The sequence below is a fragment of the Mixophyes fleayi genome, chromosome 10, assembly GCF_038048845.1.
Source record: "Mixophyes fleayi isolate aMixFle1 chromosome 10, aMixFle1.hap1, whole genome shotgun sequence".
Lineage (NCBI taxonomy): Eukaryota > Metazoa > Chordata > Amphibia > Anura > Limnodynastidae > Mixophyes > Mixophyes fleayi.
In genome coordinates this window covers 13,033,973-13,050,784 of record NC_134411.1, presented here as the reverse complement: position 1 = coordinate 13,050,784, position 16,812 = coordinate 13,033,973, and the positions used below count along the sequence as shown (strand labels likewise).

General features: G+C 40.9%; 1 protein-coding gene across 4 annotated transcripts; it reads left to right on the top strand.

Moving 5' to 3' along the window:
- The first annotated feature begins 755 nt into the window (after window positions 1–755).
- Window positions 756–5,897, top strand: TSSC4 (tumor suppressing subtransferable candidate 4). 4 transcript variants are annotated; one of them, XM_075187882.1, is made up of 4 exons: window positions 758–847; window positions 1,653–1,699; window positions 3,063–3,135; window positions 4,347–5,897. In XM_075187882.1, the coding sequence occupies exon 4, from the start codon at window positions 4,422–4,424 to the stop codon at window positions 5,355–5,357; it is 936 nt and encodes a 311-aa protein (XP_075043983.1). In that variant the 5' UTR covers window positions 758–847; window positions 1,653–1,699; window positions 3,063–3,135; window positions 4,347–4,421; the 3' UTR covers window positions 5,358–5,897. The 4 variants fall into 4 exon arrangements, with proteins under 4 accessions (XP_075043984.1, XP_075043983.1, XP_075043986.1 ...); XM_075187884.1 differs by having other exon boundaries at window positions 796–881; XM_075187883.1 differs by lacking the exon at window positions 1,653–1,699 and having other exon boundaries at window positions 756–847.
- Window positions 5,898–16,812: the final 10,915 nt, after the last annotated feature.

Genomic DNA, 16,812 nt, shown 5'->3' with positions numbered 1-16,812 from the left:
TCACTATTGCAAAGTGTCCACCTTTGTGTTAGTGACCTGGATGGGAGAACGGTAAGATGCAGTGAGGGATCTGAAGATCCCTCTACCACAATCATCTCCCCAGAGAGCACACCTAAAAAATGTACACATACAGTAATGAGAGCTAGCTGTATGTGTAAATGCCTTTTCATTCCTTATTAAATTGCAGTATTTAGCAGTCCCCATAAACATCTATGGAGACTGCTCTGTATTTCGAATAAAAATGCCAAGCAGGAGATATCTGCTGTGATGCACTGTTGATATATTTGCACAATACTTTTGTGTCTGCAGGGAATTATTTATTATTATCTTTGACTTATAAGGCGCCACAAAGGGTCTGCAGCACCGTACATTACATATACAGAAAACAGAGAACCAAGACACAACATGATACAAAGTACTATTCTGAAAACTAGTGTGCAGATAATCATTTAGTTGTCCACACTGACATTTTTCTCTGGCATATAGGCTGCGTTGTATCATAAAACAGCACAAACATCATTTTTCACACTCTCGTCTGCTCCAATTAGCTTCTACATGCAGCGAGTCTGCTTGTAAAAAAACCCTATTGCTCCTTTACTTCTAGGGGATGAAGCAGTGGAATCAGCGCAGCGTTTACCTGTTGTTCACCGTGTCCCCACTAGATGGCGCTGGCCCTAGGCGGAGATGACGTTGTGATGATCACCGACCACGCCGCACGCTGCCGTTTTGCAGCACGTTGCCAGAAACCCGGGAGTTGTGGTGACCTCTGACCTCGGGGAATGGAGTCTGAGCAGAGAGAAGAGATTATAGCCGAGCTGAGGGCCATCCAGAGCAGCACGGCCAGCCTGTAAGACCCCAGCACACAGTGCTTTGTCTCCACTGTAAGAGCCCTGACATGGGGGAGGTCTCATGTGTCTCTTCTGCAGCCAGCATTAGTCATAGTACATAAATAGTCATGTAGGAGATATATCAGGTGTATTACATCAGTGTGGGACCTAGATAAGTACCAGCAACTCACTACTTGTATTGCACATGCTATGATCTAAAGAGATAGTGCCTTCCAGTTGTATTGATTTCATAGAAGTGTTTATACTGCATATGAGACATGCATCAGAATTGTTTGAATTTATCTACAATTTATGTTTTGTTTTTAATAGCAAGTGATGCAGGACTTTTATCATTATATGATTTGTTTCTTTCACATCCCTTTTACATGAATTATTATACATACTAGAAACGTCTCCTCCTTAGGGCACATACTGCAGTGTGATTGGATGTTCCAATTAGTTATTTTGCTAAATTGGTGAATCCAGTTAATGTCAAATTAGGGACTATATGAAACACTGTTCGGGAGCACTTGTGAACATTTCAGCCAGTAGCGATGATCCACACTGAGATTATTTGATCTGTATTAAGATGTGTTTTGGTTTCCCTGTGCAATTAATGTTTTACTGAATAAGGGGGCTGAAGCTACTCGGTAAGTTGCAAGCCAGGTCCCACAGTTAATATTATTGACAAGCTTTTCTGGAAGGCTTCTGTAATTATGAATGAATGCCGGCTCATCAGATGCACAAGCACACATGGATTAGATGACCAACTGTCTAATCGGGAGCCTTCTGACATTGTACTTTTTTTTTTTTTGTCTGCTTCAGGCGTTCATAGATAATTACTGACGACTTACACAGCAGATGTCCCAGTAGTAAGTATGAAAGCTATATACAATGAGCAAATGAGTTTTACAAGGTGAGGTAGTATTTGCAGTAGTGCAGACCAGGGTTTCCCAAACCCAGTCCTCAGGACTCCCTAACAGTGCAGGTTTTCTGGACTACCTGTGGATCTGTTACAATGTGTCAGTCAGTAATGAATACACCTGTGCTCCAGCAAAGAGATATGGAAAACCTGCACTGTTGGGGAGCCCTGAGGACTGGGTTTGGGAAACCCTGGTGCAGACGTTTACGTGATGTGACGAGTTTGGTAGATCCGTTCCGTTCCGTTATGAGTATGGATTAGGCTACTTGTGCACCCACATACAACAATATTTGGTTTGATAGGAGATTATTTAAGTGAGATAAAAGGATGAGAACTTATTAGCGCTGCAGAGGTTTGTTTGTATTTCTATAGAATGGGAAGTTAGTTGCAGGCTTTGTGGGAGGATGTACAGTGTCTTTCCCCCCTGAAAAACAACCTGATTTTTCATCCACCTCTGAGGTGGCAGAGATTGGGTCTGGTCCTATATTTCTCCATAGAATGCATTTTGCACCTTCCAGTTATGCTTCTTTGAAATAAGGTATTTCTAGGCACATGTTGACCAAAGTCATACCACTATCCAGACATGTAATAAAGACATACATGAGGATACAGGGGCCCTTTTATTTTAGAATTTAGAAATTCCATTTTACTGTTTCCAGCATGCACATTTTCAGGTGTATCAGCAAATGTTGGTGCAGATTAAATTTCTAGGGGCAGTTTCAAGGACAGTGAAGTGTCAGGTTAAAATACAATGTTGTTGTTTTTTATTTAATAACACCCATAGTGGGTATCGGTGGTAGTCAGCATATCGATGCTGACTACCCCGACAAGACTTACCCTGGCGTCTTCACACCGAAGGGCTGATTCCCGACGAGCCTCCAGGATGAATGATGTGCCAAGCATCTGGAAGCAATCGCGATGAATGAAGAAGCCGCAGATGACGTCGCTGCCAACCGAGACACTTAACGGTGCTGTTAAGGGGGTAATGTAAGTATGCAGGCATGGACAGTATACATTACCCCCTTAACAGCACCGATAACAGCGTCGCGGTTGGCAGTGACGTCAAGTCGCAGCGGCTTCTTCATTCATCACGATTGCTTCCAGTCGCTTGGCGCATCAGTCGTCCTGGAGCCTCGTCGGGAAGGAGCCCTTCGGTGTGAAGACGTTGGGATAAGTCTTGTCTGAATAATCAGCATCATTATTCTGTACCCCACCCATGGGTATAGTGTAACATAGCCAAGATTGATACAAATGCACTAATACAATGTGGCTTGGCAAAGTAATTTATGTTCTAAATTGTTTTGCTCTTTTAGAGTGCAGTCTCTGACAGTGTTGGTGGAATATACAGATCCAGAGAAAGGGAGCTTGGTACAAGCTCAGAACAAGGTAGAATGACCACTTCTATGCTGCTTGTAGTTCTTAGTTATTTCCATACCAAGGCTTTAATTTTTGCAGTGAAAATACTTGTCCTAGAGCACTTGTGGACTTCTTGCTGGTCTCCTTGTGCTACAGTCCTGACCACAGTTGATCTCTCCTAGCGCTGACACCATCAGATGGTCTAAGCCATGCCTGTCCAACCTGCGGCCCTCCAGATGTTGTGAAACTACAAGCCCCAGCATGCTTTGCCAGTAGACAACCAGTTGATAGCTGGAAGGGCATGCTGGGACTTGTAGTTTCACAACATCTGGAGGGCCGCAGGTTGGACAGGCCTGGTCTAAGCTGACATCTAATTTAACCTACAGCATTATTGAATGTTTCTGCTTCGAATTGCAATACTGTATCCAGAGATTGTTCTAACACATGTGTAGACATCTATGACTACTGTACATGCTGTGGCACCCCTCAAGATCAGTCTGATGTGTCATTGTATGCATGTCACAGATCATTTGGCAGAGAGAAAAACCAAAGTCACATTGTGATGCACAGAATAATATATGTCTCTCTGTATGAAGTAAACTACGTTATCTGGGGTCAGTCACCCTATAGACGCAACAGCTGAGCAGTACAGGGTATAGAATAACCATTGCTTCCATACTAGAAGCCATTTTTCGTAGCCTTAGCTGAACTTCAACAAAATGGTGTCTCCATACACAGCCATGAGATAGAAATTGGAAAATATTCCTTCTCCAGCAGTAGACAGGTCATGTGATGAGATTGTACATAATGTACTAAAAGTTGAAATGTGGAGACAGCTTTATAAAATAGAGGATGATGGTTAATGCAATGTGTTGCCAAGAAAATAATGGGCAATATTCAGAGCTGCAAAATAATAATATTTCTTGTCTGCGAGAAAAAAAAAATATAGCATAAAATTGTCATCTGCTCCTCTTAAGAATGTGTCTGTGTCTTTTTATAGTATTAGGAGACAATTAATTGTCTTCTCTTATCCCTTTATGATGCCAGTTGTATACTAGTGTAAGAACCCTAGTGATACAATAACTGTGGCAAGGGGGCATCAAAATCCACCTGCTGAGTTTCGACTGCATACACGATAACAGCTGTCTAGATTATACGGTCTCCTGAGCTAGTCAGCGTTGGCAAAAATGTTTTTGAGGTTATCTGTTGTCATCACCTTTTATTATCTGTTTCCCCTACAGGTATCTGAGTCTTTATCTGTGTGGAAAACACTCTTTGGTTCTGCTGCACCTCCATCACCTCCCAGCTCTTAAATTATGTCCGAGTCAGAAGAAAAGGACGACCCTCCCAAGCACTTCAGTGCTTTCGCCTATGAAACCCACCATGATCCCGGCACTCTGTCCCTTAGCGAATCTGATCCTGAATTGTCAGATGATGCGGAGGTGGCATCTTTGACCCCAGAAGAAGAAGAGGACGATGAAGAGGACTCTAAACAGGATGGTCTACAAAAATCCTTTGATCTCCCTTTTACCCTGAAGGGTACAGATGCCAGCTTCTCCCAACGTAGCCTCGGCATCTTTGGAGGTCTACAAGATTTACAAAAAAGTTCACCTCTTGCCCATCGTAATGTAAAACAAAAACGTAAGATCGTAGCCAGTTCGTTACAAGAAGTTGCAAGGGAAAATTCTGGCTCCGCTGAGAAAAGCAGTGCAGAGAAGGAAGCAGCACCCTTAAGTACAGGCAGAGCAGGATCTACCAGTGCAAAACCCTCAGCACCTTCTGGCCGACCCTCAGCACCTTCTGGCCGTGTACCTGATTATTTAGAACACCCTGAACGTTGGACTAAATACAGCCTGGAGGACGTGCCGGACTCCAGTGACCGCACCAATCGCAGTACAGCTCTTGCTTTTATGACAGAGCTACAGCAGCGAAAAGAAGGAAAGGAAGCTAAGGAGGTTCCGAAGAAAACAAGCTCACTCTCCTTCAACCAAGACTCCTCCAGCTCTGGAGAGGGAAGGATCCTCTTTACAAGGCCCAACAAAGAAGGCCAGGGAAGCAAAGACAAAAGTGGCTTGCATTTCGGACAGCTGCACTTGTCTGGGTCATGGGGCGATGAAGGAAAAGAAGAGGGCGACGTGGTGGGGGAACAGGCAAAGGCTGAAGCCTTGGGGTTTCATGGATTTAAGAAACGCCCCCGGAAAAATATTAGACCAAAAGCTGATAAAGTTGATGAGGAAGAGGATACCCCGTGAGGAACACTTGGAAAACAATGTGTATACGTATTAGAGTAAAAGGACAACGTAACAAGGGAATACAATACAGGTCATTTTAGCGTAAACAAATTGTATTAAAGCGATCATTTTAAAAACTAGTGACAGTGTACATAGTATTGTAAGTTCAATCTATGAAAATTGTATCCCTGCAGTTTTGCTGTTTTAAAACTTTAAAGCCCCAAAAAGCCACGTTTCTACTCTCCCCTCAGTAACTTGTTGTTATGACCTCTACCTAGACTGATCAGTGGCCCATTCTGTGTTCCCACCTTTCTCCAGGCTCTTATGCCATGTTCATAACCAATTTTTGTAACCGTTCAGTAACTACATGATCATCCTGTGCGATCTCTTGCTGCAACAACGTGATGTTGAAAATAAAAGTGAATGGCTGGCAGACAGTGTGCTCCAAAGATGCTTTCCGATTGGGCAGAAAATAAATTGATTAAAAGAGTTCTGGAGCATTCATTTTTACAAGGGCTGCAAATTGTATTTGAGCATCCCTAATAAACTACTTTATTTTTATTTGTGATGTATGTGCTGTAATACCCAAGTACCCCTTGTCTGCATAAATTGGAGGTCATTCATGAGAATGCAGCTTGTCAATTCACTAAGAATGGACCTCATTGATTGCAAGTCAATTGGTAAGGAACTTGTTGAAGTAATGATGTCATGGGGAAATCTTTTTGTTCTGGTCATTAGACTTCCTGCCTACAAGAGATTGCTTAAAACAGAACTACACAATTGTTTGTATTCTGTAATCTGTTATGTTATTACACATCTTATATTATGCCAAGCCTTATATTGGATTATTATAGTTTATATAGTGCTGCACAGAGAATATGTAATTATTCACATCCGTCCCAACCCTATTGCAACAATCTTAAATTTCCTACCACAGAATTTTGTTTTTGGACTGCAGGGCGGAAACCCACACAACCCTGGTGATAATATACAAACTCCACACATGTCGGAATACTATCCACTGTGCCACCGTGTTACCCTGCCTTATGGGTTTGGTGGGCTTTAAATAAATACAAGATACAGAGGTAAACAGGTTCACTGCACAAACTCACTTTCAAGGCTAACTAGTTGTGTAAGCTATCATAGATACAATAGCAATGGGTAGCTTTGCAGTACACTCATTTAAGGACACAATTCAGAGTAAGGCGACTTTGGACTTCTGGAGGGGTGACACCCTTCTCTTTGCTATGACTGCTCCACTAAGGGTTAGTGACATCAAAAGAGAGCACTTTACTATTAATAATATTCATACACATGTACGATTTCAGGAATGGTTTGCTTATGTTGGATGCATTTTTCTTATGCCTTCCAGAGTTCCTCCTGGTAAACCCCCATAAAGGCACCACGTGCAACACTTCTGTGCTAAAATGACAGCACAATTGCTTGTTGTGATGTAGTTTTCATTATTGTTATGGAAAACTGTAAATTATTCAACTTGCATTCCATGTTTATTGTCCCTTTAAATATATTTTAAGCGAATCCTTAGGGACTGCAATGACAAGTCTCATGAGGGGACTTTGACACCCTTTATGACGGGTAATTATATTTTGTCTTTATTACAACAATTTTTTTTTTATTGCAACATATAAATGCAATAATATTTTCTGATGAGCAGGTCTTGGTCCTAACACCTGATGAGATGTGGGGAATTGAGCCCTATACTTACAAGTATGATCTGATCATTGGATATGATCCTAATGTATCTTATTTCACATTTCAATAAATCGTCTGGTTTCATGCTGCATTCAGAGTGAGAAGCACATACAGGACAGTAAGTGGTGATGTGCATTAGCAGCAAAATTAAAACCCAATTTTATAGAAGGTGGCTTGGTAACTTGCCATAATTATAGTTATGTAAGAAGTGTCCAGATGACTGTACCAAGTGGCTTAGTTATAGTCACCTTCCAACAGTGAGCAATGTCTGTGAGCATAGCTTGGTTCTGTCTAGCTGGGTGCCCTGGGGCTCCTTACAGCAGAGGGAGTAATATACAAGTTCCATGCGTGCTTTGTCGGTATTGTGCCTTAAGGGAATCTGATCTGTGACCACAGAAGGAGCACAGGGTATAACTAGCATCTTTCAGCCTTGGGTACCGATCTAAGGGACTAGCAGCTTAAGAATCAGGTAGTTGGATTTTTATTTAATTTTTTTATAACTAACTGGGACTGTTTTGCCCTGTTTCTGTCTGTCAATCAAGAGGCTGGTCGCAGCAAAGCAACTGAGTATTATGTATATGAGTGGTGGGAATATTTATATAAATGTGAAAGATATCCTTAAATTTTGTCGCTCTCCGGACCTCCTGTGTGATGTGCCACTGGGCCAAGGTGCATTGCAAAATCCTCACTGATGTTATGCGCCTCAAGCAGTGCGGTATTAATGATCCAAAGCACATGGATTTGCAGAGAAGCGGACATTTGCACCAGCCATTGGGCATCATAGGGGTGTTCCTTGCTACGTATGGACAAGGTGCTCCTGTGTACCTACTTTTGCAGAGCAGTGCAGAAATGATATTTCATTTGGTTGAGCTAAAGAAAGTAAAGCTGAAGGACTTGGGCGTTTTTTTATTGCAAAATTACAGGGTTTTTATTGTTTTGTTTTTGCACTAGTTCCGAACTGGCAGAGATTGGATCTTGTACTATATTAGTGGAATGTATTTAGCACCTTCCTGTCGCTCTTTGGAAGAGAAGCACATGTCTAAGTGGTCTTCGCACAAATTAAACAATATATATATATATATATATATATATATATATATATATATATATATATATATATATATATATCTTCAAACATTTGTATTAAAGGCTGTCCTAAACCAAGCAGTATTTTAGGAGAGTATTAAAGTGGTAGGAGGATGAACTGTTGATCATCTAAGTGCACTGGTGTAAAACCAAAACGTCCATCATTCACTAACCGCTATATTGGCTCCACCCACCAAGTTAATGAGAGATGGAAAAATCATCAATTCTTGTATATAGTTTAGGTATAAACCTGATCTCTTTCCAGTTTCTGTAACAAAGCTGTGAGATGGAGGAATGTTAAGCTGGAGGACTCTTGCAGTGTATCGCTCCCTCTGATCTAAGAGGTGCGAATTACATGTGCCAAACTTTATCAGACCTGGTGGGTGGAAATGGTGTTTCCCTAACAGGACTTGCCTGTGAACATTTGTATAATGCCTTTATTACATGAGAGAAGAGGGGTGTGCCATCAGTGTTTGGAGACAGCTTCCTTTACCCTCTCCAAACAAACATAAGGCTAGCTCAATCCCCAAGAAAAAAAAAAAAAACACATCTACCTAGGACAATGACACCACTCTTTTGAGTCCTTTCCATCCCTTGTATCATCTGTCCAAGCTGTAAGGTTGCACAGTATTCTAGTATAAAACTTTTCATAATCACTTCTCTTCTTCGAGTGCTACATAAGAAAATCTCAAAATAATATTTTCAATATTGTTTTCCTGTCAATGCAATATCCAACTGTCTAATAAAGTGGGATAAGGGGTAAGAGGGTGCTAAAATGAGCCTAGGAGGACTCTGGACATGCAGAGACATACTGCAGGGAAGAAATAACACCTCCCCCCTTAATAAAATATTAATTTGTCCCGCTAGCAACAGGTCTGTTCATTGACTGCCTGTATCAGGGATATTTTACATTACATATGGTACATTACATATGGGAGATTGCACACCCTAATGATGTAATATAAAAAATAGAGGTGTTCTGTGCCCACATAACAGCACATGACCATAGACCAAGTGGTATTATACAGGGTATGGAACACCAATATGACTACTAATATCCTTTTTTTTTTTTAAATTCGGTATTATTCCTTATATTATTATTAGTAGTACTACCTGTCCTTACTTTACAGGTGGTAGAACCACAAACACAATTCTAGTCACAACCAAATTACTATCATACTCATGAGTACCCCCCAAAAGTAACACTCCCCACCTTTCTAATCCTCTCCAGGCAGGCTACTGCAGCAGTATGGTACACATAGTGCACTCTGATGCTTAAGTAAATGAAGACAATGGATTGGAACACTGCACATTAGCCCCACCCACTGTCAATCATTTCTATAAACCTAACAATGGTTACTAGTTTAAACATGGGAATTCTATGACAAACGAGATGATCAAAGCATTGCGCTTTGTCCCCCTCCCATTGGAGTTTAAGTTGTGCTATTTAAAAATATCATGAATTTGTCCCTTAGAGTTGGATATATGATGTTTGTTTTATATAGAGACGCGTTTTACACCATAGTCAATTTGCCAGTGACCTCACATTATTATTTTTTTTGACAATTTTGTTTGACATTTGAACCACTTTAATGCACACTTGCCGACTATTCCAGGATGTCCAGGAGGCACCTGAATTTGGGTGAGTCCTTCCAGACTCCCTGAAGAGCAGGCACCCTCCTGGATCCCAAAGGAGGTCAGGGCTTAATGGCATAAATTGCATTATCAGCCCTCGTTCGAGGCTGTGAATATCAGCATTACATAGCAGGGGCTGGCGCCTTAGTCACACAATCACGTCGTCGCACCCCCTGCCGCTATTGCCACCTGGTAATAAAAGTATGAAATAATGTTAAACTTGTTCTTATTCTAATAAATGAACATGATGCGTTTTAAATAAAACATGGCACCAATTTTTTTACTTTTAATGTTCAGCAATATTTTTAACTCCACTTTCAGCATACTTCCCATTTTTAGAATATCCCACAAGAACTTGTCTTGGTATTTTCATACCTCAGAGAGGTATGAATCTCTAGCTGTCTTGCAGCAAGTGTGTGAAGATGGAAAGAATTTCTATAAAATTTTGGCACCTTCAGGCAGTTTCAGAAAATATGAGCAATTCTTCTAGGAACCAAAGTAACATAAAATACATAATGATGATGTTTCGTCTGAGACAAGCAGGTGAGCAATCAATTTTACTATATACTCCCTCGTCTCTCCAGGCATTTCTTGTCCATTATACCTTTGTTGTAATAGCTTCTGTATCAAGTCACAAGATTTATGTTATCCTACATTTTTCTCATCAGGTACAGTCTCTGTTAATGTAAAGATGCTAATCTCTGTTCCATTCTTAGATTGTGGAACGCAGTGACCTGTCCACATGTGTGATTGTTAGTAAGGAAAGTGCTTCATATGACAAGGGTACTATCATGGTGTGGAAGGGAATTTAGGCAAGTGGGAAGTCACAGACCTGTCAGTGATTGTGGTATGTGAGGACATGGTTACGTGTCAAACGGTTGGTGCATTAAGTGAGAAGTGAAATGGAAGCAAGCAAGAAAGTCTCCTTTTGGAGAGGAAGAGGGGGGGGGGGGGGCATAGAGTTCTGTTTCATTTAATAATGTATATTTTACTCCACTTTTTTCCTGCATTTCACCTATCAATTTTCCACTCTATCAGAGATTAATATACAATAATTGATTTATCATTTGACTGAGGTTAGTCTTTCTAAAATCAATAACTCCTTCAACTAAATGATCCCTTTACTAACTCTCAAAGTAGGGATGTGAGACTCCCGTCAAATGCACCGATAAGTAAAATGAAGTTTATAATTCTACTGGTCCCCACCCTCCCCTACACCTCCTATTTCTCACTTCCCCTCCTGCTCACCCACCTTCCTCCTACCATTGGCCAGCCCTCCTCCACCCTTCAACACACATGGTGCTGGTTCCTGGCTCAACTCTGGGAAAGATCTGCAGAAGGCAAAGGACTCTGCCTCCTACAGCATTCATCTGTAGAGCACCCTAGTAGGTGTGATGGTTGGGTATTAATGTAACGGAGTTGAGAATATTAATTTAATGTAATGTGAGTCTAGCGGGGGAGGGGGCTATTAATGTAATGTGGGTGAAGTGATGTACTGTGCGGTATTAATTTAATGTAGTAGGGTATAATGTGATGGTCTGGCAAGGGGCCATAAATTAGGAGGAATAGTGTAATGTGGGGTATTAATGTAATGAAGCAGCAGATTAGGGCAAGTAATATAATAGGGGGTCTGTTTTTATCAAACGTAGTGTATATTAATGTAATATGGGGTTGATGAGGGCTAATAATCTATTGTAGGGGCTAATATTGAAATGTTTCTCTGTAGTAAATGTGTGGAATAATAATTTAATGACAGGGCTAGAAGGGGGAAGGAGGCCTATTTATTAAATGTGGTTGTTATTGATTTAATTTTGGGGATTTTTGGGGGAAGGGAACACTCATTCTCTGATTTCTAGTGTTGGGGTACACGTGACAAGGTGAGAGTGATGGGGGCATATTTGAGGGGGGGGGTGTAGTGTGTTTATCATATATGCCCTTCTCACTATCCGCTTGTCGCCCATGATCCTCCACCATTCTGTAATTGTGGGTGGCTCTCTTCTTGCACAAAGGCCATCAAAATTCCTAAATTCATTGCTTTACTTACTGAGTACAAAAATTTAACCGTTGTTTGACTTTACTAAGTTATATATCTCTGACTAGGGGGTACTAGTCCACACAGAACTCTTCAAAGCTTTTATTGTTTTTGATGTTTCATTACAGTATAAATTTAAATTAATTTGATAATATAGATGGGTCATCCATAAAATAATTCACTAAAGAAAAGGCTCCAGATTAAAGTTGTTTGCTTTGGAAGAGGCTACTATAAACACCATTATAAACGTGTCCATGCTGATTTATATAATGGACCAAAGGGCAGACCAAGGCACACTTTAGCGTGGGAAGCACATCTAACTTTGTACTTTGTGAAATATGGCACCCATATTCAATAGCGATTGATATCAATGGAAGTATACATATTGGCTTCTAAAACCTTCATTTGCGGGGTGTGGGATAAAGGTATAGTTTTCTTGTTTATTTCTTCATGCATTTATTTTACGTGGAGTATTTTGGGGAGGAGGTGGCTGTGGATTGTATGTGACTCTGGGCTGTATCTAATGAGATTGTTCAATCTGCCTACACACACAGGGCCTGATTCATTAAGGAAAGTAAGGCAAAAAAAGGTGTCAATTGATCCTGGATAAACCATGTTACAATGCAAGGGGTGCAAATTGGTTTATTATTTTGCACATAACTTAAATACTGGATGTTTTCCATGTAGCACACAAATATTGATAGCTTTATTTTTACACTGAAATTTAAAGTTGATCTAAGACATGCCTTACCCCAACTATAAATATGTCCCCACATTTTAAATTTGCCTCCCCCTCCAATGCAACATGGTTTTGCCAAGGTGCAAAGTTACTCATTTTTTGTGCTTTACTTTCCTTAATGAATCGGTCCCAGTGTTACAATTGTTTTCAAGTAATGGACAATTAAAACTTTCCATTATTATGTTTTGTGTGCTATAAATGTAGCAGTGATTGTAAGATGTTCTCCTATGATTGCAGTGTAAGAGACAAACCTACATAATCTTTACAATTTAACCCATTATTCTGGCACGGACTGCTCACATGTGCCAGGAGCAGCCCCAGTGCACTTGGTTTGTTTGCCCAGGAAGTTAAAGGGGTGTGCTTAAACTTTTTTTGCAGTCCTGATTCTCCTAGGGAATTCTGCTTCATCCTGACCATGCTGTGACTCCCTGTCATAGTATGCCCAACTCAGGCTGGCACTGCCTGGTGCTGGTTGATGCTTTTGCAGGGGGCCACACACCTTGTCCCTCTGCATTAACTGCTGCTGGTTAATTATTGTAAGGTGCGGGACACACGCAATTTATTTATGTATTTTATACAGGGTAAAGATACATGCTGGCGATTATCAGCACATGTCTATACACAAAGTATTTGATTTACATTTACCTACATTGAACAGAGCCCGTTTTTAAGGTGTTAAAATCAAAGGGCGTTATTGTAATGTGACCCCATGTGATGAATTGCTGCTTTCTGATCTTTTCTTTTTTCTAAAACTTTTTTAGGCTTTATTTGCAAGACGTTTCGGAGATCAAGAAGACAATGACATACAAACTTGCCAAAATGTTTTTCTCATCTGTAGCATTCTAGAAAGTCAGTCACCAGCCTGTTTGTCCTACATTTGCATTCATCCATTCATTCCTTTATTAATTACAATTCTTTCAGAAACAAATAACTGCGTCATTAAATTAGCTGTTTGCATCCTAGAGAGTAGGAGCCAACCAGTCCTAAAGCATAGTTAGGGATTTAAACACTGGGTCTCATCCACTAAACTGGATGTGCACTGCATAACATGATTTTGCCATGATGACCCTAGATGATCCGTTCAACGTATTTCAAAGTTTCAAAGAGCCTTGTCCCCTCCTTCGCTCTGATAAATGATAGACTGCACATGGCTTGCTGAGAAGTAGGCGTTCGTGTTTAATACACAATCAGAGCGGCCGGACAGGATCCCCTGCCTGCCTCTCAGCTACCAGGAACATATGTAATGATTGAATGCAGTTACTGTTCACCCCCTTCTGGATCTGCCACTGAATACTTCATACAGTACCTAAGTTCTTAGAGATATTAACATTTGTATAATACTCTACATATAATAGCATCAGCCAAGCTGATTGGTGAACTTTTTATTTTTTTTCATGGAACATTATCTGACATTTTTAAAAATCTGTATTAAGGCTACTGTTTTTCATCAAGCGTATAGCCTGGTCGTTTTCAATACACTTCTGCTAGAAGTTTAATTATCACCTGAGGTAACTCCAGACCTCCAAAGGTAACGACATAAAGTCAGTAGACCTGCGATGTGCAGCCACCAATGATTAGACAGCCACAATGCATTTTTTCACATGCCTGTATTTGATTTGGGTCATCCCCATATTTTGATAATGCTACCTAACTGCATGCATTACTGGAAATCCATCACACATAAACCCACTATTACTATACACCTGAAGAGCCACCCGCAGTTTTCTGTTGTCATTAACAGTTGACACGTAGATAACTCGCCCTAATATTATTAAATGCTCCGGCTTTCCCCAAGCACATGTTATTGTTCCGGCCTACAGAGGGTCCATTATTATTAAGCCCATTGTTCTAGAATTGCAGTTAGTAGCCAACTATCTCCACCCTTTAATATAACTAACAGCGCACAAGTTTACCCCCCCTTTCTCTTGATTGTCCTTATCATGGAGCAATTGTTACAATGCATCAAGCAAGACTATAACATTCAAGGCTTTATTAATTTTGATAATTAATCCTTCTTGGGTGTTCACAGCCATTACTGAAATATTTGAGAATTTCAGTGATTTATCCAACTTTAAGTTTAATTATGTAAAGTCAAAAATTCTAAACCATAGCGTACCCTATTAAGCTTTCAAATAACAAATTGGTTTTTGTGATCAAAATAAATATTTTGGAATCCACTGGTCTTCTGATTTACAATCAATATGGGCCTGATTAATTAAGGAAAGTTAAGCAAAAGTAAGCAAGTAAGGCAAAACCATGTTGCATTGGAGGGGGAGGTAAATTCAAAATGTGATGACAGATTTATATTTGGGGTAGGGCATGTCCTAGATCAACTTTAAATTTCAGTGTACAAATAACCTATCAAGTATGTGTGTGCTACATTATTAACAATAATAAACTCATTTGCACCCCTTATATTGCAACATGGTTTTGTACAGAAAACTTGAATAAGAAAATGTACTCAATTTACTAAATTTTTTGCTTAACTTTCCTTAATGAATCAGGCTCTATATGTTAAATTAGTCTTTTATACTAAATGAACTTAAACTTGTTATACAGGTTTGTTTGCTAATCCTATGTTTGGAACAGTGCTACATCCAGAGTTTTATATAAGACTCTTATTGTACACAAGGATAAAGGACATATAACTAGAAAATATTACTTCACAGACCCCCCTCACTAAGATTATTTGTCCAAACAGATAAAGAACATCCCTTAAGACACATCCTCTTAAGAACCACCACACTCACTTGGGATTCATTGAAAAATAAATATTGACTATGCTTATCTTCGTCTTCCATCATGCCAATTCAACCTGTTATCTCAAACTTGCACATATTTCAGATGTTTGTTGAATATCAAGCTCTCAGTTTTACTCTCTGGAGTCTCCATTCCTTAGACCAGTGGTTCCCAAACTTTTGCAGTTCGCGGCACCCTTACAGTCTCCATAACTTTTTCAAGGCACCCCTCCAAAATAATTACCAAGCTGTCCCGTTTTATAAGTAGTTTGGTCAAAAAAACGTAATAAGTATTTAGGTCAGGACAAAAATACTTATTTAGTTGTATGCAAAAATAATACACATTAATCCAAGGGAAAAGAATATTTTTATATATTTTTTTCAATGATATTTCTGTCAAAGAATAATTTACAGCTAACTCACTCTGTGCTCTCCTGCATCTCCACACACTCTGTGCCCTCCTTCATCTTCACACACTCTGTGCCCTCCTTCATCTTCACATACTCTGTGCCCTCCTTCATCTCCACACACTCTGTGCCCTCCTTCATCTCTACACACTCTGTGCCCTCCTTCATCTCTACACACTCTGTGCCCTCCTTCATCTCCACACACTCTGCATCCTCCTTCATCCACACACACTCTGCGCCCTCCTTCATCTCCACACACTCTGCGCCCTCCTTCATCTCCACACACTCTGCGCCCTCCTTCATCTCCACACACTCTGCGCCCTCCTTCATCCCCACACACTCTGTGCCCTCCTTCATCCACACACTCTGCGCCCTCCTTCATCTACACACTCTGCGCCCCTTTCATCCACACACTCTGCGCCCCTTTCATCCACACACTCTGCGCCCCTTTCATCCACACACTCTGCGCCCCTTTCATCCACACACTCTGCGCCCCCTTCATGCACACACTCTGCGCCCCCTTCATGCACACACTCTGCGCCCCCTTCATGCACACACTCTGCGCTCTCTTCATGCACACACTCTGCGCCCCCTTCATGCACACACTCTGCGCTCCCTTCATGCACACACTCTGCGCTCCCTTCATGCACACACTCTGCGCTCCCTTCATGCACACACTCTGCGCTCCCTTCATCCACACACTCTGCGCCCTGCTTCATCCACACACTCTGCGCCTTCCTTCATCCACACACTCTGCGGCCCCTTTCATCCACACACTCCTCGCCCTCCTTCATCCACACACTCTGCGCCCTCCTGCATCCACAAACTCTGCGCCCTCCTTTATTTTATTTTTAATTTCCTGGTCTCTGCAAACCCCTTTGACAGCGCCGCGACACCCCTGGGAGCCGCAGCGCACACTTTGGGAACCGCCACCTTAGACGGTTTACGTGGTTTTAAAAATGACCTTACTCTTCAAAATCAACAGATCACTTCATAAGTAAACTTTTATAGATGTAGATCATGGTTTCTTGACACCAGTCCCACAACAGGTCATGTTTCGAGGATTTTTTTGTGTGGAAACAGGTGGGATAAGTACTGACCATGTAGTCTAAGACACCTGTGCATG